At 42.4% G+C, this 26,953-nt stretch overlaps 1 protein-coding gene across 1 annotated transcript in view; it reads right to left on the bottom strand.

Moving 5' to 3' along the window:
• LOC126484448 (uncharacterized) overlaps positions 1-26,953 on the bottom strand; it is a 219,588-nt gene that overhangs the window by 60,485 nt on the left and 132,150 nt on the right. Inside the window, exon 2 of the mRNA XM_050107969.1 lies at positions 6,285-6,421. Within this exon, the coding sequence (XP_049963926.1) occupies positions 6,285-6,393 (109 nt within the window). The 5' untranslated portion in view covers positions 6,394-6,421. The remainder of the gene's footprint in view (positions 1-6,284; positions 6,422-26,953) is intronic.

Here is a 26,953-nt window from a genome sequence, read left to right as displayed (position 1 = left end):
GAGTGCCACAACAGATTACTCTACGGATGACTGGCAGGAGCCATAGACCTACCTTGCGATTTTACGGTGAGTCAGGATCTTCTCGGGTTTTCGGCCAAATCTTTTGCTAACGTATGACGGTGGTAGCTGTTATACGCTTCGCGCATAGCTTTTTTCAAAGATACACGAATCTCTACTAACCTTTGCCTGTCGTCATTAGCTCTATCGCTTTTGAACTGAGAGTGCACCGGCTTTCGATTCCTCAGAACTTTATGAATTTCGTTGTTAAACAATGGTGGATCGTTCTCGTTCTTGATCTACTGAGTAGTAACATAGTTCCCTAGAGTACGGTGTTTTGTCTGTTTACACTTTGTCCATAATTCCCCTACGTCCGTCTTACTGGAGGAAAGTGATAACAGTTCATTGTCTAGGTCAATTGCTAACAACAGCTTATCCGCTCTTTCTACCAGAATCATTCTCTTAGGCTTCTTGACTGATTTATTAACTTTAGTAATCATAGTGATGATTGCCTCTGGATGTCTCGTGTGAATGAGGGCTAGGAAACAATCTTCGGCACATATGTTTTCAATGAAAATGTCGTGACAATTGAAAATCTGTACCAGGTCGGGAATCGAACCCAAATTTCCTGCTTTTCTGCCTGAGCACGTCTCCGGGCCTGACTCAAGAGTTACATCGTCAGGGATGTTTCCATCTTGACTTTCGAACACTGCAACTAGAGATATATGGAAATAGATCCACTGGGAAAAGGGATGTGGTGGTGGAATGTGGCTTACTCAGTCGCAAAGGCTACGTAACAACTTGAATGAAATGCCCTCAGATGGGAATCACATCACTGAAGGTGTAACGATGTGTTTTCATAACAGTGCCAATAGTTTTGTGTAATCAGTATGCAGTGACAACTGAAATGTCTTTTCATCATTACTGACTTTACACTCATGGATCCATTGATTTCATTTTAGTGATTCTCATTCAGTGAATAGATACATAATCCATGTGCGTTGCGTTAGCAGTAACTGTAGACTCTAGAAATTTGAAGCACTTCACTTCCCCAACTGTTTGCAACAATTCCTTCAATTTCCTTCTCAAGGCATCTGTTCCTAAATACGGGGTACTAAAGCATTATACGTGTTGTACAGCTTTTTCTTACCATTTCCATAGCGACAGATGTGGCACTAGTAACTGCGAAGGCAGGGAGACGATTTCTGTTACTGTCCAGCGAATAGATTTCATTTCTGTGCTGATATTCACGAGTGTGTGCAAACTACCGACATACTGATCCCTTAATACTTCATCCGACTCCTTCCAGAAGCAACTTAACTTAGATGACAGGATAATTGGAATTCGGAAGTTGCTTTATCTAGTATTTAGAACAGGTGTTCAAACGATCTGTACTTCCAAACTCTATGATTTCCCATCACGAAAGCACCTTATTGCATCCTAGTATAGTAGTTTATGAGTGCAATGATCTCCTTAACTTTTCAGTTTCAATTGTCAACGATAGCTGTTTCTCCTCATGACTCACAAGACGAAGTATTGTTTCCAGCGTGTACCGCTGTCTCGCGTACTCTTTTAATTAAGAGATCTTCATTCGCGAGATGAAGAATTATGTCGGCATAAATAACGATACAGCTCATTACTGTAGGCACTTTTTCTTAGTTTCCTCTTGTTTCAGCCGCGAGTCGTGTGGCAACATAATTAATGGCCGCTGTTATGAGGCAGAAAGTAAAGCAGTCTTTTGTTTCACCGCAAGCATCGTAACACAATGCATTTTTCTCATCCATTTATTCTCTCTCTCTCTCTCTCTCTCTCTCTCTCTCTCTCTCTCACACACACACACACACACACACACACACACACACACACACACACATATTTATTTTTCTAAATTTGCCTCAAAGAAGCAATTCACATGAGTATGATACAGTATATTCGCGCTTGCTCGGTAAGGCAGTATGGGTGGTTCTCCCTAACAGAATATATCTAGAAATACTCTAGAGTCTTAGACCTGAATCAGGACGCCGTTTAGATTGTCGTTCACGTAGGCAAATATTAAAATTCGAACTTAAATCTTAAAAAATGTGAACTCTAATCGATGTATGAGCGCAGTTCAGAAATTAACCTCCTATTGTCGATTCATACTTATAGCTTCATGGTGCCTTCATGGTTGGAGAAGGAGACTTTGTAGGTGACGCTGTGTCAGTAAGATCTGTTCTGTTCGTGAGTGTGTAAACAGCAAGCGATTGAAACGGACGTTATTATTACATATCCCGCTAAGTTCTGAGGTACGTTCATCACTCGCTTTCTATAAGAGAAAGGAGTCAACGCCGCCGAGATTCATAGTCTATTGCGTCGTTTATATGGAGACGGATTTATGAATGATGGTGTTACGAGGGAGTTGTTCACAAAATTGGAGGTTTGAAACTCTCTTCGGGTTTGTTTTTTTATCATGAAGGTTGAAAGTTATGGAATGCTTCCGTTCTTGGATGTTATAGTTCACAAAAAATCAAATGGTACTTTGGGACATAGTGTTCCCCGAAAGCCGACGCACAGATATCGGTATCCGCATTTTAAGAGTTGTCATTCACCATATCAACGCAGTGGCTACCTTGGGACTTCGGTACGCAGAGCATATGTCATTTCCGACGCGGACGGCTTAACCCAAGAAATTTGAAAATAAAAGCATCCGCAACCAAGACCGAACTTTGATTTTAAATATTTAGTATTCATAATAACTAACCTCAGTTATTAAGCTCTCTACTCGTGTATTAATTACCTATCTTTTTACTGTAATTTAATTAGGGCCATGAAGCTCCAGTGAGAAAAGAGAGCCACACGATAGTGACTCGGGGTCCCGGGAAGCCCCCTATGAGTTTCAGATCGGCTTTCAGCGGTGAAAGCGAGGGTATGGGGAGAAGTTTCCATTGGCAGGAGATACAGGGCTACGGGCTTGCTTAGCTTGGGTGCCCGGGACACTTTTCGCCAATTTTTCTCATAGTTCACCTTGCACAGTATAGACTCTCGACCGCTATACGAAGAAGTCGTATAATGTGCCATGACGGGCACCTGAGCACGTGCAGAATCTTGGCATTTACAAGCTGTGACATCTGGTAAAAACACGTTTCAAAGGAACTTCGTTCTTCGCCAACAGGTCGCCTTCATAGAATGCAGTGAACTGAGAAGTCAGTGGCAGATACAGATCTTTGTTACGTGAGAAGCAACGCAGCTACATTTTGTTCATGATTTCTTTCCCCTCTTTGTGAAAGTGATGGGTCGACATTACATTCCTGTGCTGGTCCACATGGGGTGAACACCCTGCCACCTGAAACGTTGTAAGAGGACACCTCATTAGTTAATCTTGAAAAATGGCAGAGCAGAGAGCGTCAGCACACCGGTTTCCGAGAAATTCTGGTGGGGAGACAAACGTATTGGCTGAAGTAGTAAACTTAAATAAAGCGTGGGCGTGCAACTGAGAATTGTTTAAGAACTGTGTACGTGGGAGTTGGTTAACATTGTAAAAACTTTTGCGAGGTGGGAAGTCAGTTATTTTTTAAGAACGATATAATTGCCCAGCATTTTGCAGAGCCTTTTGATTGGCACACGGGAACAGAACAGGCTTTGTAGCGAGGACTAAGGAGACTGTTTCGACGTGAAACTGTTCGTCTCGGCATTCTCAGTAAAACCCTACGTCTGGAGATCTTGAGAGAGGCACTTGTTTTTCAGAGGTTGATAAGAAAGTTTCATCCACAGATGTGGAGAAGGGACGTGCCACAATGAGCAGCTGATACTTTGCAGTGTGTAGCAGCTGATGGCACTTGCAGCTTCTGATGCAATGTACCAAGAAATTGCAGCTTAGGTGAGCGGTGTATGAGACATATCGACCTTCTGTAGGGGCGTTGTTAAGTTGAAACAGCTTTGCTGATGCTACACTTTTCTTGAGTGAGCAAGGGCTCATTCATTACTGGGCTAGCGATGTTGTTTGCTCGGAGTAGTTTTCTGTTCTTCTGATGCAATCAGGCGATCGCTGTGTGTCGACCGCCAGTTTATCGTTCTATAACTGATTTATAGGATGACGATCTTTTCAATTCACCCACTCAGTTCGGTCTTTGCCAAGATATTTGTTAGATTAGATCCGTTTCATGATGGTAACTGTCAGTTTGTCTGTATTTTTCGATCTCGAACAGATTCTGTGATTAATTCTTGTTCATATATTTGTTAGTAGGCGTCAGTTTCGACCATTATTTCATTTCATAGTTGGTTAATCCCCTTTACATAATGTATCTGGAGGTCCAACATTCCAGTCATATGTTCAAATAACTTACGGGTTTGCTTCCGGGTGACGTCGTCGACCATCGCCGATATTTCGGCAGGAGCACACCCTGTCATTCTCAAGGCACAACTGCAAGGAGGAAGCAATGTGCAAGGAAATTTGATACCTCGGTTCACAGAGGAGAAACAAGGAAGATACCACACACAGAAGAAGTAACCACAGAGTCAACAGTCAACCAAAGATAACCAACATCAGAAATGTCGATAGTGACTATTAATCAACAGGTAAGGTAGCACTAATTCTGTCCCTCTATTTTTAATGAGAGACAGAGCCGGATTCCAAGCAGCATTTAAACAAAATCCACCTTCTCTATTTATAAGGTTGCTTGATAGTTTGATTTCAACAGCTTCCTTAGTAACACTATCCCAATAGCTAGACGTGCATGCCAGAATCTTCGTGTTGTTGTATTCCATAGGATGGCCGGTGTCAAGGCAATGTTCTGCAGTAGCGGATTTGCTCGGCTGTTATAAGTGTGTGTGTCGCTTATGTTCAATACACCGGTCTTCCACAGTCCTGATTGTTCGACCAATATATGACATGCCACAACTGCAAGGAATACGATAGACACTAGCCTTACGCAAACCAAGATCGTCTTTTACGGACGCCAACAGGGCCCTAATCTTAGAAGGTGGTCGGAAACTACATTTCACATCATATTTCCGCAAAATTCGGCCAATCCTGTTGGAAATGCTTCCTCACCTGTTGATTAATAGTCACTATCGATATATCTGATGTTGGTTATCTTTGGTTGTGTGTTGACTCTGGCGTTACTTATTCTGTGTGTGGTATCTTCCTTGTTTCTCTTCTGTGAACCGAGGTACTACTCGTAAATTCCCTTGGACATTGCTTCCTCCTTGCAGTTGTGCCTTGAGTATGGCAGCGTGTGCTCCTGTCGAAATATCGGCAGTCGTCTTCCGGCAGCAAACCCGTAAGTTATGGCTCTGAGCACTATGGGACTTAACATCTATGGTCATCAGTCCCCTAGAACTTAGAACTAACCTAAGGACAGCACACAACACCCAGTCATCACGAGGCAGAGAAAATCCGTGACCCCGCCTGGAATCGAACCCACGAACCCGGGCGCGGGAAGCGAGAACGCTACTTCACGACCACGAGCTGCGGACAAACCCGTAAGTTATTTGAACATTCGATTCGCCAGGAAAAGTTAAGGTCTCACATCCCTGTCACATGATTGCTAGTGCCATCCTTTCCCTATCGTAACTATCGGCCAGTCCAGCCAATGCGGATCATTGCGATATCGAGAGGAATACCTGGAAAGCTCAGTTGACATTAAGAAACAATGCTCCTGTAGTCATCCTTTAGACTGAAACGATCTAGATCGACAAGCTGGTACACTGCTGTGCTGATAGTAACTATTGTAAAGAGAAAAAGATCTTATGGAACGTCGAGAACCGATGGTGGTCAGAAATCATGGAAGCCCGTATTTGAATAGTTGCTCCTGGAAAAAGTGACAGCTCTTTGTACCTAATTCCAAGCCCTCTATACTCCAGATCAACTATAAATTTATTCGTGTTTTTTTCCTGTTAAACTGTAAAATTGCTCATTTTCTCTCCATGTGCTGCAGTTTCCATGACCAGCCATCTAAATAGACACAAAACTATTTAGTGTCAAAAACAGTCGTGATCACATTTTATTACGGTGACCGGTTTCGACCACTACTGAGGTCATCTTCAGACCAATGAGTAAGGACCTCCTTCTGCTGGAGAATCACTAGTAGCGGAGAATGACTACTAGTGATTCTCCAGCAGAAGGAGGTCCTTACTCATTGGTCTGAAGATGATCACAATAGTGGTCGAAACTGGTCACCGTAATAAATTATGATCACCGTTCACTTCCACAATGTATTCAAAAGACACAGAACTGCCCCGAAACGCGTGAACTGCGGAATGAGACGGTGGGGTGACGGTCTCAGAGCGGACTCCGACCGGCCACTCACCGGTGATCTCGGTGGGGCTGCGGGCTGCGGCCTTAGGTGCGGGGGCGGGAGCCGCCTCGCTCAGCACGGGACCCGCGGCCAGCGTCGCCAGGAGCAGCGGCAACAGCATGATGGGCAGGTGGGCGCTCTCTGTCTGCCTGCAACACACCACCAACGCACGCTACAGACCAGCCGGTAGAGGAACATCTCTGCTCGAATGTCTAGCATCTGTAGTTCTCGACTCCCATGGCTCTGAGGGCAGGTACTTTTTTGTCAACATATCTATACGCGTACTCATATACAGTTGAGGACACAAAGAAAAACAAAAACAAACGACATCATCTGAACAGGACGGAAATCGCTAGGTGTGGCATACAGGTATAGACAAAGAAATGATTTCAGTTGCAGAGAAACTGGAAGAGTTGTTCAACAGAAAGAGCTTACAAACTCGAGAAAGTGAGTAACGAGTTGGTCCAGCCCTGGCCCTTATTCAAGCAGTTTTTCGGCTTAATGTTGATTGATAGTTGTTGGAGGTTTTCTGAGGGTTCTCGTGCCAAATACTGCCCAATTGGCGCGATACTTCGTCAAAATCCAGACCTGGTTCCTGGGCCCTGCCCATACTGGTCCAAACTTTCTCAAATGGGAAGAGATCCGACGACCTCACTTATCGAGGTAGGGTTGGCAAGCGCGAAGACAAGCAGTAGAAACTCTTTCAGTGCGTGGGCGGGCATTTAACTTGCTGAAATGTACGCTCAGAATGTTTTGCAATGAAAGTTAACAAAACAGCCTAGAATGCTCTCAAGGTACCACTCTGCTGTAACGGTGCCACGGATGACAACAAAGGCACAAAGGCGCCCTGCTATGAAATGGCATCACAGACCATCACCCCAGGTTGTCAGACCGTGCGGCAGGTGACAGTCAGCTTGGCACCCCACCGCTATCTGGGCCTTCTCCAGACATTCATTCGCTGGTCATCGTGGCTCAGTTCGTAGTTGGTCTTACCAGTGACGACAATTCTACTCCACGCATTAATATTTCAGGCCGAAGACGGGCTTGCAGACTTCCCGGGCAGCGGTGCGATAACAGCCAGACTATCGCCCAGTGTACGGCCCGACACCCAGGGTTGATGGTCTGGGGTGCCGTTCCTTTTCGTAGCAGGACCAATTAGGATGTCTCCATCAGCGCCCTTACAACACAGCAGTACGTCGACGAGACTCTACGTTTCGTTGCCCCCCGTGGTCAGTAATCTTCAGCTTAAATTTTAGCAAGATAATGCCTGTCCGAACACGGCGATGGTTTCACCTGCTTGTCTTCGTGCTTCCCAAACCCTCATTTGGCCAGACAGGTCTCCGGATCCCTCCCAAACTGACAACGCTTGGAGCATTACGTGTAGGACCCTCTAACCAGCTCTGGATTTTGACAATCTAATGCGCCATTTGAACATAAATGGGCACGATATCCCTCAGGAGGACATACAACAACGCTATCAATCAATGCCAAGCCGGATAACTGTGTGCTTAAGGGCGACAGGTCTACCAACGCGTTATTGACTTGTTCATTTTGTGAAGCTGTTTCTCTTGAAACAAACAGCCAATTTTTCTGAAGTTGTAAACACTATTTTGTCTATAATTTACAGCACATCTACCGATTTCTGTCCCTTTTGTACTTTTCCTTCGTGGTGCGTTGTTTGATTTCTCTTCTTTTTTCTTTTTGTCTTAGAGTGTTTTTTCCGTCCACACTACAAAGTGGCTCTGAGAACTATGGGACTTAACTTCTGAGGTCATCAGTCCCCTAGAACTTAGAACGACTTAAATCTAACTAACCTAAGGACATCACATACATCCATGCCCGAGGCAGGATTCGAAACTGGGACCGTAGCGGTCGCACAGTTCCAGACTGTAGCGCCTAGAACCGCTCGGCCACTCCGGCCGGCGTCCACACTACAAATTTCCTTTTTTGTACTTATTGTCCTCTAATCTTCACAGTTATTACATTAGCGCAATGTGCTTTGAATTCCTTAGAGCTCAGTAGCCGACTGAAACAGGTTATTGCTGCAATTGTTTAATTCGTCACACTTTTCAGATAATGATCTGAGACGTATTTGACCAACGCGTGGAAGGCAATAAGCAGCTATGAAAGGCAGCAAGCAACTACTCGAAAGGAGAAAATGTTTTTTAACTACCACCTATCTTCATACTGTGCTATGGCCACAAAATGTAGATTAAATAATAATTATTATAGACTCATACATAAATAGTGAATTAGTAGTAACATAAATGGATAATAGATTTTTGGAAGAATTTTAAAGACTGCAATTGTAGGTTGAGTCATTAATGCAGAGGTAGTGAGTCAAACTGTAGAGCAAAGAGGATTATGGAACAACTTGACTAAAATAAGCGATTTATTGATGGGACGCATCCTAGGGCATTAGGCAATCGTATATTATGTAATGAAAGGAAGCGTGGGGGTACAAATTATAGAGGGAGAATAAAGTTTGAACACAATAAGCAGGTTTATGAACATGTACGACATCTACATTAGTCCTTACATATGTAAGTCAAGTACGTAGAAATTGAGCAGAGAGCACACCAAACAGGGCGACCGGTTCGTGTGTTCTCACTTACCAAAATCATTTCTACGTAGCATGGTGTCAAAATGATTGAAAATACACTGACGGAAAAAAGATCGCAATAATAAAATGAATTAATGCACAGCAATGGAATTTCGGGAATGCATTTGTCTGGTAAGATATGTAAGTGATTTTCGTTTCAAGATCACAGGTTACTAGAATGAGATTTTCACTCTGCAATGGAGTGTGCGCTGATATGAAACATCCACGCGGATTAAAACTGTGTGCCGAACCGAGACTCGAACTCGGGGCCTATGCCTTTCGCGGGCAAGTGCTCTACCAGAGGAGAGCTTCTGTAAAATTTGGAAGGTAGGAGACGAGGTACTGGCTGTGAGAAGGAGGGCGTGAGTCGTGCTTGGGTAGCTCAGATGGTAGAGCACTTGCCCGCGAAAGGCATAGCTCCCGAGTGCGAGTCTCGGTCCGGCACACAGTTTTAATCTGCCAGGAAGTTTCATAACAGGTTACTGTAAACGCGATATAAACCATTCAAAATGTGAAATTCTGGTACACTAATAACCGGAGTAACCACCAGAATGTTGAAAGAAAACAAGCAAGCGTGCATACATTGCGTTGTGCACGTGCCGGATGTCAGTTTCGGACGGAGTTCCGAGCCTGTTGCAAAATTCGCTCAAAACAGGACAGTTAGTGCTGTTTGTGGATGACGCTGGCGTTGTCGCCCGATGATGTTCCACATGTGCTGGATTGGAGACAATCTCTTGATCGAGCAGGCCAAGGCAGAATGTCGGCACGGTGTAGAGCATGTTGGGTTACAACAGTGGTATGCGGGCGAGCGTTACCCTGTTGGAAAACACACTCTGGAATGCTGTTCATGAAAGCAGCTCTACAAATCGAATCACCAGACTGATGTACGATTTTGGAGTCGGGGTGCGTGGGATAACCACGAGAGTGCTCCTGTGTCATATGAAATTGCACTCCAGTCCATATTTCCAAGTGTAGGTCCAGTGTGTCCATCACGGGGACAGGTTCGGTGTAGGTCTTCGACTGACCTCCTTCTAACCAACACACGGCCATCACTGGCACCAAGGCAGAGCCATCTTTCACCAGAAAACATAACAGACCTTCAACCAGCCCCCAATGACCTCTCGTTTAACACCACTGAAGTCGTAAATGATGGTGGATTGGGGTCAGTGGAATGCAAGCTACAGGGCGTCTGGCTCGAAGCTGACCCTGATGTAACCGATTTGTAACAGTTCGTTGTGTCACTGTGGTGCCAACTGCTGCTCAGATTGCTGCTGCAGATGCAGTATGCAGATGCAGAGCTGTAGGCCGAACAGGATGGTCTTTCCCCTCCGTACTGCCACGTGGCTATCGGAGCCCGGACATCTTGCGACCGTACGTTTTCGCGACCACCGCTGCCAGGAATCATGTGCAATGGTTGAATTCCTGCCAGGTCTTTCTGCAATATCACAGAAGGAACATGCAGTTTCTCGTACCCTGTTACGCGATCTCGTTCGAATTCAGTGAGTTTTTTGATAATGGTGTCTTTTTGGCCTTAAAGGCGTTCTTCTCAGACATCAACTCACCACGCCCACTCTCAAAGGCATTGGACCGTCTCCGTCGTTATAACGTATATCCAAAGAAAAACTGATCTGTATTCTCATAGTGGCGCCACTAACCCCACTATTATGTAACTGTCTTGAAATTTGACTAGACATCATTTTCCAGATGCAAAAACACGCCTACCGACTTCTGTTTATATCGCACATCTCCTCCTTGGTGTTGCGACTGTTTTTCCATCAATGTGTGTAAGCAACATTAGATCTCGTGTGAATGCCCTTGCCGAATATCGTCGTCGAGTTCTTTTCTGTTTCTATATTGTAGGGAGAGGCAATGATGCTTTGTAACAAAATTTTCATTTTTTCGTTACTGTGCAGCTGATAGCTCTCAGGTGTACATCGTTTACAGAATGAAATTATACTTGAAACAGTACACTAGAAGCAGTACGAATAATTTCTGTTTATTGCAAAATTTGTTAATGGTCGTCATTTTATATTGTTAATGATCGTCATATATTAAGCTAGTAAACTGAATAATACTCTCAGAATGATCTTGCATATGTTCGCCTACAGCAGTTATTTTTATCATAATAAACTACTACGTTTCGTTCAGTGAAAGTTGCAGTTTTCTCTATAGTACAAGGGATTTTAATTCTAAAATTTGGATTAAAAAGGTATGTGCGTGACCAGGTTTATTTTTATTGAGATGCTGGCAGGGAACTAGAACCCCATGAAAGCATGTTAAAGCTTCATTACCATCCAGTTACATAACTGGATCAAGGATGTTTCCACTTTTTCTTTCTCCTCCTTTCAGACACAGTTCAATGCGAACATTATGTAAATTAATAAACGGTTAGAGGTAGTGCTTGCAGGGAATTAACCATATTCCTTTAGAACTCGAGCCAGAAACGCTGCTAGTTTCCTGGTAAGGAAAACCATACACTGTTGTGTTCGTTCTCGGAGAAACGCTAACTGCAGGTTTGCGAAGTGCTCAGGGCAGTTTCCTGCAGCTCGCTGACTTTTTGGGACGGCGGTTGCTACCCGAAAGTTCGGCCGTTAGTGTGACGGGATCTACTCCACAATACGATATTTTCTACTCTTACCTCCTAAAAGCAACGGAACGACTTTCCCCGTTAACTGGCCAGAAAAAGCGGCACGCTAGGAACAAACTAAGTAAGAGAAACCGTTATCTGAAAGACGCCACTTTGTGCGCATGTAAGATACAGTATTGTCGCGTAACTGTGGATAGATTGTTATTATGCTGAAGTTAAGAGTAGCATTTTCACAGTCGTTTACATATTCAGTAAAAGTCAGAAGGAGTTAAGTGCTAGGAAGCTACATTTTGGAGCAGAAGAAAGTAATTTTTAGTTTCCTTTTACTTGAAATGTTTTTGTGGCTAAGGAACAGATTTTATAATGTTAGCTGTAAGCGTTTCTCTCAATATATTTCCAAAATATTCTTCGTGACCATTTCCCACCATCTACTGTCACATCTGTGATGCGATGATCCCGTTTCTGACTGGTTCGTACAGTCCAGCAGGCTGTTTAAGTGTCAGTTACATGCAGGTTTCATTGTTCTATAAATTTACGATATAACGTGAGTATAAAAGCATAAAATATCGCCGCTGAGAATCGTTCCAAAAGTAAGTGAAGCAGACCTTACATAAGAGAAAGAACCACGATTTTAGCACCTCTGGAACAGACGTACAAACCGCCCGGCGGCTGAAGATCAGCTTTATTCTTTGCGCATCCACAATAAACCTTGTATTGTCATTCATATGTGAATGAAAGACGTAAGTATATTGTAAATAAAAGTTTTCTGCATGTAAGCATATTATTCAAAACTGTTACCGTTTCGTGCAGCAAAAACTAAACATTTTGGTGTGCCACATGTGAATATGATGAAATAACCTGAGAAAGATATAAAAATTTTCTCTTTCTCCAGTTTTAAATGATGCTGTCTTGCAAAATAAAAGACATCTTGTTGAAGAGTCACCATGGTTAAGGGCCAGGTAATTTCTTACTCGTGTTACGGCAAGTAATAGTTAAAACTATAAAGTATGTTTCATTATCACGTGTCGACCTGCTTGAGCTGATTCCCTGTGAGAAATAAAAAAAGAATTACATATACAATATAGCGCAAAAAGCGATTATTGAAGAAGCTAGATGCTTGTGTTGTCATGGCTCTCGCAACAAGGCAAAGAAACACTACGTGCAACGAAAAAAGCATGCCAAATTCAGAAGAACGCAAAATCCCCAAGACTGGATAAGTTTCACGGAATCTCGAAATTTAGTGTGGACGTCAATGCGAGATGCTTTTAATAGTTTCCACAATGAAACACAATGAAACATTGTCTCAAAATATGGTAGATAACCCAAAGAGATTCAGGTCGTATGTAAAGTACACCAGTAGCAAAAAACAGTCAATACCGTCACTGCGCGATAGTTATGGAAATGTTACCGATGATGGTGCCACTAAAGCGGAGTTACTAAATACAATTTTCCGTAATTCCATCACGAAAGAATACGAAGTAAATATTCCAGAATTCGAAACCAGAACAGCTGTTAGCATGAGTGACATAGAAGCAGATATCTTAGGTGTTGTGAAACAACTCAAATCACCTCAGAAAGGGAAGTCTTCCGGTCCAGATGGTATACCAATCAGGTTCCTTTCAGAGTATGCGTACACAATAGTGCCTTCTTAGCAATCATATACAACCCGCTCACTTGACGAAAGGTCTGCTCCTAAAGACTGGAAAGTAACACAGATCACACCAATATTCAAGAAAGGAAATAACAATAACCCATTGATATACAGATCCATATCACTGATCTCAATTTGCAGTAGGATTTTGGAGTATATACTCTACTCGAACATTATGAATAACCTTGAAGAAAATGACTTACTGATACATAACCAACACGGATTCACAAAATATCGTTCTAGTGCAACACAGATTGCTCTTTATTCCCACGAATTAAGGAGCGCTGTCGACAATGGATCTCATATCTATTCGATATTCCTAGATTTCCAGAAGCTTTTGATACCGTTCCTCACAAGCGACTATTAATCAAATTGCGTACATGTGATGTGTCGTCTCAGTTGTGTGACTGGATTCGTTATTTCCTCTCACAGAGGTCACAGTTCGCAGTGACAGACGGTTAATCATCAAGTAGAATAGAAGTGATATCTGGCGTTCCGCAAGGTAGTGTCAAAGGCCCACTGCTGTTCATGATTTACATAAATGAACTAGGTGATAATCTGAGCAGCCCCTTTAGATTGTTTGCAGATGACTCTGAAATTTAACCGTCTACTAAAATCTTCAGTCGATCAATTCCAATTACAAAATGACCTAGAGAGAATTTCAGTATGGTGCGAAAAGTGGCAATTGGCAGTAAACAAAGAAAAGTGCGAGTTCATCCACATGGGTACTAAAAGAAATCCGATAAATTTTGGGTCTACGATAAATCGCACAAATCTAAGGGTTGTCAATTCGACTAAATACCTAGGAATTACAATTACGAGCAACTTAAATTGGAAAGACCACATAGATAATATCGTGGGGAAGGCGAGACAAATACTGCGCTTTGTTGGCAGAATACTTAGAAGATGCGACAAACCCACTAAAGAGACAGCCTACAGTACACTTGTCCGTCCTCTGCTGGACTATTGCTGTGCGGTGTGGGATCCTCAGCAGGTAGGATTAACGGAGGACATCGAAAAGGTGTAAAGAACTTCATCTCGTTTCGTGTTATAACGCAAAAAGGGGTGAGAGTGTCACTGATATGATACGCGAGTTGGGGTGGCAGTCACTGAAAGAAAGGCGGTCTTCCTTGCGGCGAGATCTATTTACTAAATTTCAATCGCCAACTGTCTCTTCCGAATGCGAAAATATTTTGTTGACACCCACCTACGTAGGGAGAAATGATCGTCTTATTAAAATAAGAGAAATCAGAGCTCGAACGGAAATATTTAGATGTTCCTTTTTCCCATGCGCCCTTCGAGAGTGGAATGGTAGAGAAGTAGTATGAAAACGGTTGGATGAAGCCTCTGCCAGGCACTTAAGTGTGAATTGGAGAGTAACCATGTAGATGTAGACATAGATGTAATTATCAAAACAGTGAAGCACTTCCGTTACAGAATGGCATTAACCATTCTAAGCCAGACTGCCGTTTGCAATTGCATCCAAAGAAATTAGTGTACAGTACTTTAGGCCGAGCGTCGCGTGTTAGTCTCTGTGTTAAAGTGATACATTACTGGATCAGTTACTGGCGTTCAAAGAGGATAAATAAATGGGACACATTTAGTCCAAACAATTGCATCGAAAGGCAGTCGGTATCTACGTCATCAAATTCAAAGTGATGACATATGCTAGTAGTAAACAAAGCACAATCAGCGAAGAATCAAAGCAGACAGAACGGTCCGTAGTGACGATGACATCGGAATGAAAAGGCCAGACTTAATTCAATCACACACGGTGTCATAAGTTATCTGTAATCACAACGCGATGCCACCTAAACTAAATGAACTTGTCCTGCTGTGTGGAAGTTCGCAATCCACTAGAACCCTTCACCAACAGGTCATTAGGAGGCCTGATTTTTTTAAAGTAAGTATGCTTTCCATATTAAACAAACACAACTGAATTTTTCAAAGAGTTCCACTACTACGTGAAAACCTGCGTCTGACTCTGCTTCTTAAAGACAATTGCCACCAATGTTGTGGTTCTTATCATAACGAACAACGAATTTTTCAGTTCCAGTGCCATAAAAATTTTCCACCAAATTTTTCAATCACTGTTGAACGTTTGTTTTTATGTTGTCGTTGTTGCAGTTGCGTCTAAATGTATTTTGACACACAGGAACTGGGCGATCGATGGTCCGCACTGCCATGGAGCAAAAACGTCTCTTTACTGACGTTTGAACCCCATTTGTTTTAGATTGCTTGACATAGTTATATTAACATCACACTGAAGAATGTCAACAAACTGTTTTATTGTAAGACAAAAAAGATCACAAGCCACACGTTCTACCTATATCAAAATAAAGTACACAAGGGTTTCCGGACCGAAATTGTTTGTTGGAACTTCATATTCTTAGGTGATGTTAGGACATCTATGTCAATGTTTCGTTCCTCTTGTAGCGTGAGACACCAATGTTTCAACTCCGTCGATAAATCCATTTAAAAATTCATCACTTTCATTACTACATCGCATAATGAGGTTCAAAGCAATAGTTACTCAGTTGGTTTTGTGCTTCTCAGATTGCATTGTCGGTATCAACTGTAAGCCTAACTGTCAGTAATTTAAGCGTTCTGTGCGAATTTCATTAAATAATTACGAAATTTTAAGGCATTTATTTTCTTTAAGTTTTGCATTGACTGTCTGCACTAAGTCTTCAGTGATGACAGATGGTCGTCAAGTTTCCACTTCATCGTGGATATTACTAAGGCGGGCTACAAATATTCTAATCAATTTTCTTAACAAGTCATTGCTCCTGGTGATTTTTCCAAGAACTTTACTAAACTGGCAATGAATTTATATCTTTTTCACGTCTTTTCAGGCAGAAAATGATTGACTGTGCGTATCTGACAGTTAACTGAAGCATTTTAAGTAAGCATAAAGCAAAATACACAAAGACTACTGCTTCCGTAAAGGGGTAGCCATTAAATCCATATACTGATAGCAGATGGACGGATCGTCGACCGCAGTGCTGTAGCTGCCGTTAGAGAGCAATACGGCCGGTAACGTTTCCTAGTCTCCGACAACGGTTCACTTACATTGTCTCTGAGGGCGTGTGTCCACTTTTTACCGTTGGATTTACACTCGACGGGACTCTTTCCGTAGTTTCGTAGTCTGCTGTATTGTTACTAAACGCTTGCTTTTGAATCAGATGGCCCAGTCCAGATCATCACACAGTGGAACTAATTACTTAATGTATTTTGAATGTAAGCCAGTAACGATTTGCATAATTAAGTTTCGCGACAAATCGAAGCTGCCTTAACAGACTGAGCTGACCTGTTGCACTGTGAATCATGCTTTTTCAGATATTTGTAGAACTATAATAATCCTCTTGATATGACTTTGTATTAGCGAGCCGGCCGAAGTGGCCGTGCGGTTAAAGGCGCTGCAGTCTGGAACCGCAAGACCGCTACGGTCGCAGGTTAGAATCCTGCCTCGGGCATGGATGTTTGTGATGTCCTTAGGTTAGTTAGGTTTAACTAGTTCTAAGTTCCAGGGGACTAATGACCTCAAGCAGTTGAGTCCCATAGTGCTCAGAGCCATTTGAACCATTTTTTTGTATTAGCGATACCAGTCGCAAAAGTTGTCACACAACAAACAATCGCTCTTATTTATCAGTAATAATGTTTTTTTCATTCAAGAATGTCACCAATTATTACGGCAAACATTATCAAATAGCCTTTTCGTCACCACCACTACGCCATGATGAGTCGAAATACATCAACGTACACATAAAGGGCGATGTATCTAAACAGCTGCTACAGGCATACGACGCAACTGGACTAATACTAGTCTGCTGGAAAAGGAGCGTCCATCCGAAGCTGTGGTTGCAGTTTAAATGAAAACATAATTGAGACTGATAAATAAAGGGAAATATGTTTTGAAACATCAGTGAAGCTCTGACCATTAGAGGAAAAATGTAAATTGTGTTTTATCATTTCCAGCACTGCCAGAGCTAGGCACTAGTTCCCTTAAGTCCACAAGATTTTCGAAACGGCTCTTCTCACGTTTTCTGTAGTCATCTTGTACTGCACTTATCTGTAGGTTTTTACCTAGATATCACTTTTGAACATTTTAAGTGAGTGACCTAAGTCACCGGAATGGATGTCCCATTTGAACATGAGCCGTCTATGCAGAAGTTAACCTACTCTGAACTTGTAATGATAATCGGAACGAATCCCGTGCGCGTCGCATAACGGAGGTCACCCAAAGATTCAGGTTTCATAAGTGAACAGTGCCTAGGGTGAATCGCAGAGAATATTTCTCCATACGCGCAAACTACTACGTAATATGACCACAAGTGTCTGATGACGGGATGTCACGACCCCTCCAAGGAGACAGACGGTGCCTTCCCATGACTTTTGGCCACTCGCTGTATTACTTTCTAGTATCGAATGTCTTTCAAGAGACCCTTTACAATCTGCTTCAGCTCTACTTTTCCTTTTTCATCCAGTGTCTCGTCTCCTACTGTCAGAGCACAAAAGGTGTGAGTATCGGACTTCTCCAGTCATGCGAACCAAGTGCTGTACGTAGTAAACATTCAAACGATCGTTCGCTAGGACGGCGGGGCAAAATTAGTATCCGAAAGTAAATACAGTGAGCTTACTGTCTAGTAAAGCAACGTTATATGAAGCTGTAACTAAAATTTCAGGAGTAGTGCTCCTTTACTATCAACGTCATAGTATGGATTTTATAGCTTAACAAATTGCATAAAAATACGTATCAAAATTTTGAAAAATGTTGCAGCATATCCCGTATCACAAGCTGAGACGCCAGAATTATCACTGAAAACTCGCCACTGCCACAAGTGAAACCCGTGCGTCCAACTTTCGTGAACAGAAAAAAAAAAAAAAAATGGTTCAAATGGCTCTGAGCACTATGGGACTCAACATCTTAGGTCATAAGTCCCCTAGAACTTAGAACTACTTAAACCTAACTAACCTAAGGACATCACACACACCCATGCCCGAGGCAGGATTCGAACCTGCGACCGTAGCACGTGAACAGAAATTTTTTATTTTTACTTACTTGAGTAAACTGAGAGCTGAAGTCATTTTTGACACCACGTTAAGCACAGTGTGGTCCAATTTGAAATTAATGTTAGAGCGACACCAAACTCTAGACAATATCCTCCTTCCAAGCTCTATCTGACTGTCTGATCTTAAAAGATTGCACACTGCAATCTGGATGATGAAAAATAGGAACATGTCTTATAACTTACACTGTATTGCCATCTAGAACAAAATAAAATTCTTGGTTACAAATGTCTTCCTCCCATTACAGCTCCGAACAATCTTTCTTGCCATCTATCATCCTCTTAACATTTTATTTTTCTCGAAATAATCCGTTTAATACCTTTCCAGAAATATCCATTATTATTTCCGATAAATGCAGAACAATCCTTCGTAATTTTCAAAAGGACAGGAATTAGTAATAATCTTATTGTTACATACTAAAAAGGAAAGAATAATTATATTTGTTATAGTCAAAAGATGCCGACCCACATTTTAAAATACAAGAAAAGTAATCGCAGTTATGAATATGGACAACCATCAGCTGCTTAATGGAAAAACGACGATAAAAATCTGTGCCGGACATGGACTCGAGCGCGGATTTTCCGCTTGTCGCTGGAGGTCGCCTTTACCATTTGGCTATCCGAGTGCGACTCACGGCGAGACTCAAATTTAAACATATAGTCAGCCATGTATCTACAACCTGTACTCGTACATTAATTATGTATATTCCCGTACAGAGTAGACATTTTACTTGAAAGTTGATTGCCCGGTGTTGGCGAATAAATATGATATCGCAGTGCATGCCATATTACGAATTACGCTGCTGGTTTCCTTGGGACACGCATGCGTGTCCAAAGGGACTTTGCACGTAATTCGTAATAATGCATAGAAAACTAAACTAAACTCCTCCCACGAAGGCCCAACGCTACTGACAGGCCGCCGTGTCATCCTCAGCTCATAGGCGTTACTAGATGCGGATATGGAGGGGCATGTGGTCAGCACACTGCTCTCCCAGCTGTACGTCAGTTTCCGAGACCGGAGCCGCTACTTGTCAATCAAGTGCTCCTCAGTTTGCCTCACAAGGGCTGAGAACACCCCGCTGGCCAACAGCTCTCGACAGACCTGATGGTCACCAATCCCAGACCGACATCGCTTAACTTCGGCGATCTGACGGGAACCGGCGTTAGCACTGTGGCAAGGTCGTTGTTTCGTAATAACACAGGCGCTGCAGTATCATATATGTCGCCCATTTTAAAAGTTTCAAAGTTTGTGTTTCTCATTCATAGAGGTCACCTGTGTAGACTACCAACATTCTTCATTGCAAGTTTCATCACTCACACAAGATGGTCATTCCCCCGTCTGTCACTGAGCGTTTCTATCCCTTTCTCCAGCGTGTAGTCAGCAAAAATTAAGTCATATTCTCTCTTTCACTTCCTAGTCTTTCACTGAAATTATATTTCATTAGGTGCTTAATAAAACTAACTGAAATTTCGAGCGGACAAAAACTCTCACCTTGCGAACTGAATTCGCTCATCCTACTTGTGAAAATACACACGGGAAGCTTTACTTTACAATATGTTCTATTAACTGAACGTGGGACCGTTACTAGTGCTACCTGGCGATACCAGTGTGACGCTACGTCACATAAATAGGCATTTGGAGAAAGGGAAAGGAAGTTTTTGTTGTGCGACTTGTGAATTATAAATTATTTCAAGACTGTGTACGCGTGCGCGGTGTATAACAAATAGTAAAAAACGTAAGTTATTATTATCAAAACACAAATATCGATGTAATTAACAAAACACAGTTTTTTGGTATAATCTCTGTGTAACATAGGTCATGAAGATCAGAGACAATGCTTTGACTGAACTATCTCTCCTGTTTTGTTTCGTCTAGCGGTAGGCCGCCATAGTAGCGCTGGATAATATTTAATGTAAGTTTGGTTGTAATTTAGCAAAATATACTTATAATTGTTATTAGAAAGTGTGTTTTATTGACTTAGTTGTCACCTCTCATGATCGCAACGATTAATTATAATCAACAAAATTTTTACAGAACTTCTTAGTGCACGAACATCATCTACCCTTGCAGGATTTAGTCGGCCATTACGCTGACTGTATTATTTAATTAAACTTTTATGTCATAATATTAAATGTAAATGCGAGAGACTTCTCGATTTTAATCTTTCATTAATTTCAAAGCTAAAAAGTGTAGTAATAAATGTCACTTACTAAAATCCACAGCACTTAATGAGTTCAGTATGTTTCAATTTGGCCGCCTAACGGCAGATGAGATTAGCTCCAGTTTTGCCTTGCAAATAATGAACAAGAAATGTTGAAAATCATTTCATTCGGCAATATCTCAGTTAATCTTAATGTAGTTTGTTACATAAATAACCAGTGGCCCCTGAGACTCATATTAATAATTACAGTTTTCGTAAGAATACGCATATTTTCTTTTCTAAATAGCACCGCTCACGCAAACTATTTATTAGAAGGCGGTGGGTCACACGTTGTGTTTAAAAAAATATTATATCGTACGTACTTCGGGGCAGCCGATGTCCGTACGAGTGTTATCGCGGTATAAGTTAATTAAAAGTCTCATGCTAGCCCACAATATTAAAAGCCACCCTAACCAAAATCATAAAATATATAAATATAAAAATAAAAATATGTAATTGTCCCGTGATACGTGCCGCACACCCACACACATACGTATACACTTATACTGTGATATCAGCTCAACCAAAATATTTAAGAAAAGGTAGAGAAATGGGTGAAGGCATTATGCGGCTGGAAATTGTGGGAAATTCTGCACTTGTGAGCAAAGTTCTTTCAGGCGTATGAACGAGCACATGTTTTTGTGTGGGCGACGGAACGCACTGCTGCGCAGGAGCGGGCCTTTCTCCCCTCAACAATCCTCTTCCCCCTCTCCCCTCTTCACTGCACGCTCGCACACACTGCTCCTGGGATTCCCCGACAAATTGGCAGAGCAGCCGCGGCGCGCCTGGAATGCCACCGCCCGCAGAACACGGTCTCCTTCTCGAAATGGTTCCTCGCACATTAACGCAACTATTGTACAACACACACGACAATCGCAGATGTTTATGTGCCAGTGGGAGGTTGCATTTAGATGCTATCAATACAGAAGCAGAAAATCCAACATTAAGTAGGCGTTACAGCTTCAGTTTGCACCGTATGATTCGCACTACAAACTGTTACGGCTGATGCGACTGAGTAGGTGGTAGCGGGGATGGGAATCAATTTTCGCAGATTTCCTGCTTTCCACGAAGCAGTAACAATCACTTTCCGTGCACTGACATCCACTACTACTTCCAAGAACACTGAATGCAAGCTGGCGTACAAAATGCGTACAGTTATTCAGCATGGGAAGGATAGAGCCCTACCAGACGATCTGCTACAGGAAATGATCAGAATCTCGTGTAAGCGCAGCATGTACTGTTATGCCCGCTAAAAGCTAGGGGCGTGTGACGAATTTCTGCAGACACGCTCATAATTCGGTCCTTGCAACTGGGTGAACGTATTTTAGATACGACTTATCGACTTATCGTGGATATCTATATGGAGAATTAAGTTTTTCCAAAATGCAGCAAAATGCGAATGTTGTTAAATATCTTAAAACTGCATACCGCAATGGTAACAGGCACCACAGGCACCAGACGTATCACTTTCGAGGACAACGCTTTTATTGCTTAGAAGGCGGCAAGAGTTCTGTTTTCATCCCATTCCAGCACATAATGTGAACTGCCCAATAATTTTCGAGATCAGTGGTGTTAACTCCTTGTGAGTGGAGAAGCAAGCAGTTGTATCACCAATGCGTAATATCCACGGATATCTGCTTGGGATGATCTTGGATGATGAGTGGGAAGTGTACGTGTGACCATGAATCGGAGTCCTAATTTGAATGTGCAGTGGCGTGTCGTACTTAATCACGGAGGCACACGCCAAAGAGAGGACAGCTAAGTTTGCAAATTAAGTATGGTGATAGAACGTACATCCTATTTTCAGAATCCCCATATGGAACATGCCTCAGAATTGATACCTAAACATTCTATATATTCATAGGATTACTCTATAGACAATATATATATATATATATATATATATATATATATATATATATATATATATATATATATATCAAAAAACGTTTTGTATCACCCTGGTTCCCAGAACTCCTCAAGACAGACATTGACTGTGGATACTGTATCAGAGAATCAGCCCTTTAAATGTTCAGAAATGTCACTAATCCTGCACAAAGCCGTAAACAACCATGCATGAGCAGCTCCTGTTAGATGGAGGAGGTCTGACAGCCGATCAGTTGCAGTTATTCCACCAGGAAGGAGGTACACGGCGCGTATTGTCTGTAGTTCAACCATGCCTAGACGGTCAATGCCGCGATTCAATTGCGTCCGCACTGTTACTTTGTGCCAGGAAGGGCTCTCAACAAGGGAAGTGTCCAGGCGTCTCGGAGTGAACCGAAGCGATGTTGTTCGGGCATGAAAGACAGAGATATAGTAAAGGTCGATGACATGCCTCACTCAGTCAGCCCAAGGGCTACTACTGCAGTGGATGAACGCTACCTACGGATTGTGGCTCGGAGGAACTCCGACAGCAACGCCACTATGTTGAATAATGCTTTTCGTGCAGTCACAGGACGTCGTGTTACGGCTCAAACTGTGCACAAAGATCTGCATAATGCGCAACTTCACTCCCTACTTCCACGGCGACGTCCATCTTTGCAGCCACGACACCAAGCATCGCGGTACAGGTGGGTCCAAAAACATGCCGAATGGACGGCTCAGATTGGCATCATGTTCCCTTCAGTGATGAGTGTCGCATATGTCTTCAACAAGACAATTGCCTGAGACGTGTTTGGAGGCAATCCGATCAGGCCCTACGCCTTAAACACACTGTCCAGGGAGTAAAGCAAGGTGGTGATTCCCTGCTATTTTGGGGTGGCATTATGTGGCCCCGCTGGTGGTCATGAAAGGCGTCGCAATGGCTGTACGATATGTGAATGCCATCCTCCGACCGAAAGTGCAACCATATCGGCAGCATATTGGCGAGGCATTCGTCTTCGTGGACGACAGTTCGCACCCCCATCGTGCTCATCTTGTGAATGAATTCCTTCAGCATAATGACCGCTCGATTGAAGTGGCCAGGATGTACTCCATTTTGTACTCCAGACATGAACCCTATCGAACATGCCTGGGATAGATCGTAAAGGGCAGTTTGTAGACAACGTGACCCACCGACCACTCTGAGGGATCTACGCCGAATCGCTGTTGAGGAGTGGGACAATCTGGACCAACAGTGCCTTGATGAACTTGTGGATAGTGTGCAATGACGAATACAGGCCTGGAGCAATGCAAGAGGACGTGCTTCTGGGTATCAGAGGTACCGGCGTGTACAGCAATCTGGACCACCACCTCTGAAAGTTTCGCTGTATGGTGGTACAACGTGCAATGTGTGGTTTTCATGAGCAATGAGAAGGGCAGAAATGATGTTTACGTTGATCTCTATTCCAGATTTCTGAACAGTTTCCGCAACTCTCGGAACCGAGGTGATGCAAAATTTTTTCTGATGTGTGTATAATTTTTGAGAAACATATTTCTTCCTGCATCATGTAAACTGAAGAGGAAAATGAAAACACCCTATTTTACCTCCGCGTTGTAGTACCGAAAACACTCGTCGTACTGTAAGTAAGTACATTGCTTGAAAAAAGAAGTGAAGCACTTAGAAGAGGCGTATGAAACTTAATGAAGGTTAGTGGATTGAAAGTGTGTCGCATGTTATTGCAGTGAGTACAAAATTTAGCAAAATTCACAAAGAACCTGAGAGTATGAGCCCATTTATCAGTACGACATTGTACCCCTTCTGACCTGAAAGCATTCTCTATTCGGTTTGGAAAAGTGTTACAAAGCCGTTGTAACTTCTCGTAGGTGAAAGGTGTACGATGTACTTGGTTCACAACACTGCGATCCTCCCTTGTGGTGGTGAGACGTGGTCGCCTGTAATCTTGACGACAAGTATGCGTGCCCTCACGATCCTAAGCAGTCTAATATCAGACGACTGTCACACCTGAATACCTACAAATCTGGATTTTGTACAATTCAACCAATCGGGCAAACGGAGACCTACAATAAGGCCTGTTTAAAATTCCATCATGTGTTCATAAAGCTGTCTCACATAAGTACGAGGTATGTCCGTGTCTTTCACAATGGTCACTCAACGTATGACACACTTGACGCCCCTTACACGAGGTGATTCAACTGCTCCTCGTGATAGCGTTTTACGCAACCCGCACTACGTCTGCATCAGGTACGGTATCTAGACAGGCGACAGCCACGAAATCGATGTAACATCCCTCTCAGAGCTTTGGGCAACTGTTAGCAAGCGCGATCATACTGTAAAAAAATTTAAATGAGGACTGGCCCTGAGCATGTAACACTTATATCGATTAGGAGTAGGTTTATTTTAAGTTACTGTGTATCTGGAATTTATGAAGCGTACATTCTGTGTTGTTTGAATTCCTTGATGTATGACAAGAATATTAGAGTTTTGTAATGTATATATGAAAAAAGCAAATGAATATGTTGAAATTTTAAATTATTATAATATGAATATGTTTATGAAATAAGTATGTTTGTTAGAAGCTTGTATTTGAAACTGTAAACGCTGTAGGGAAGTCCCTCCGCAGCGAAAGTGGCATGGTGCAATGTAAAAGGTGGGTTTGCCGGTCGAACTCCGCGGCTACTTTGTGTGAACGGCACGCAGTGTGTGGCTAGCCTTGGCACGGTACACCTCGACGGTGCTATAGGGTGGCAGTTGCAAGCTGCATTAGAAGGGATTTGCCTAGAATGTCGATCTGGCTATTATTTGGTATTCACGGAATAATGCAATAGATCTAATATGTTGAAAATTCGATGCCAAGAAGAGATGTTATAGAGCATTCGCACATCAAGAGCTGTGAGTACAGTTAGCCGCCATTTCGCCTGCCACTAATCTTCGCCACTGCTTCAGACTGCATACATTCAGTTACGAAATATATATTGGCATGGACCAGTTAATGTGTGTGTCGTTTCAATAATAATCACATAAAACGTCAACTCGTGTTCGAAACCATAACTTCAGTCTTGATCACGAACCTACGCGGGGTTCTCACCTAAGTGTTAGGAGTTAAACAGTATTGTTGGACCAGGATATACCTTACCGCTGCCAACTTTCCCAAGAGTCTCTAACCTTTTTCTTCTGTAATTATCGATGAAGTTAAAAAGGTTTTGGGTGTCGCTGTAAATTTATTCTGTTTACTGCACTTAATATTCTCTACTTCTGCCATACTTATCCAAGTGTTTACAGTCCTTCTTTGTGTAATTAGCGGCATAGTCATACAGGTTTTAGATGTCTCTGTGAGCTTATTCTATTTATAGTACTTAACTTTTAGTAAATGGTTCAGAAGTATTGACTTATATAGTGTGTTTCACCGTCGGAATTCACAAGAGAGTTAAAAATTGGAAGCTTCGAAACAACTTTCCGGTATATAGCCCAATCAGATGATTATTATATGACTCACTGCTTTAATGTGCTAAAGCAGTTTCACAAACAAAATTAGTACATTAAGTCTAAGATGTATCAATATATTTTGCCAGTTATTCAGAGACATTTTGACAATGTGCTTCGCATCTCCAGAGCGAACTGTCCAAGGACATTGTTCTGTTATGCATGGCTGCATAAAACGAACCGGTAGGAGCAACCGAATCACCCTATATACCGGGTGATAAAAAAGTCAGTATAAATTCGAAAACTTAATAAACCAGTGAATAATGTAGATAGAGAGGTAAAAATTGGCACACATGCTTGGAATGACATGGAGTTTTATTAGAACCAAAAAAAATCCCACATTGCTAGACACGTGAAAGATCTCTTGCGCGCGTCGTTTGGCGATGATCGTGTGCTCAGCCGCCACTTTCGTCATGCTTGGCCTCCCAGGTCCCCATACCTCAGTCCGTGCGATTATTGAAGTCGCAAGTGCATCGTGATCGACCGAGATCTCTAGGGATGCTGAAAGACAACATCCGACGCCAATGCCTCACCATAACTCCGGACATGCTTTACAGTGCTGTTCACAACGCTATTCCTCGACTACAGCTATTGTTGAGGAGTGATGGACATATTGAGCATTTCCTGTAAAGAACATCATCTTTGCTTTGACTTACTTTGTTATGCTATTTATAACTATTCTGATCAGATGAAGCGCCATCTGTCGGACATTTGTTGAACTTTTGTATTTCTTTGGTCCTAATAAAACCCCATGTCATTCCAAGCAAGTGTGTCAATTTGTATCTCTCTATCTACATTATTCCGTGATTTATTCAGTTTTCAAATTTGTACCGACTTTTTGATCACCCAGTACATTACCAGGCCTGGTAATAACACTAAACACTAACAAATCTAATGTATACTGGTGGCTGCTCGACCGGTCAGAGAATTACAACTGTAATCAATTACATAACTGCTGACGGTGTAATGTGCACGAAGTTATACTGCCATCAGACAATGGCTCCTAGGTGCTTCAATTTTTTTGTCACAGAGTGTATTTGTCAGATGCTAAAACTGTTTGAATCGCGTTGTACCTTTCCTGGTCTAACTCGAGTAAACAGCGCATTAACACACCATGAATGATGGGCTGTGATGAGATGGGCGAAAGCGTTCATCTAATCCTGGCTGAAAAGCTGTTGTGACGCAAGTAAACTTGATGGGAGAGCCGCC

Source organism: Schistocerca serialis, chromosome 6 (genome assembly GCF_023864345.2).
Source record: "Schistocerca serialis cubense isolate TAMUIC-IGC-003099 chromosome 6, iqSchSeri2.2, whole genome shotgun sequence".
NCBI classification, from domain to species: Eukaryota; Metazoa; Arthropoda; class Insecta; order Orthoptera; family Acrididae; genus Schistocerca; species Schistocerca serialis.
This window is presented reverse-complemented; position numbering and strand designations above follow the sequence as displayed.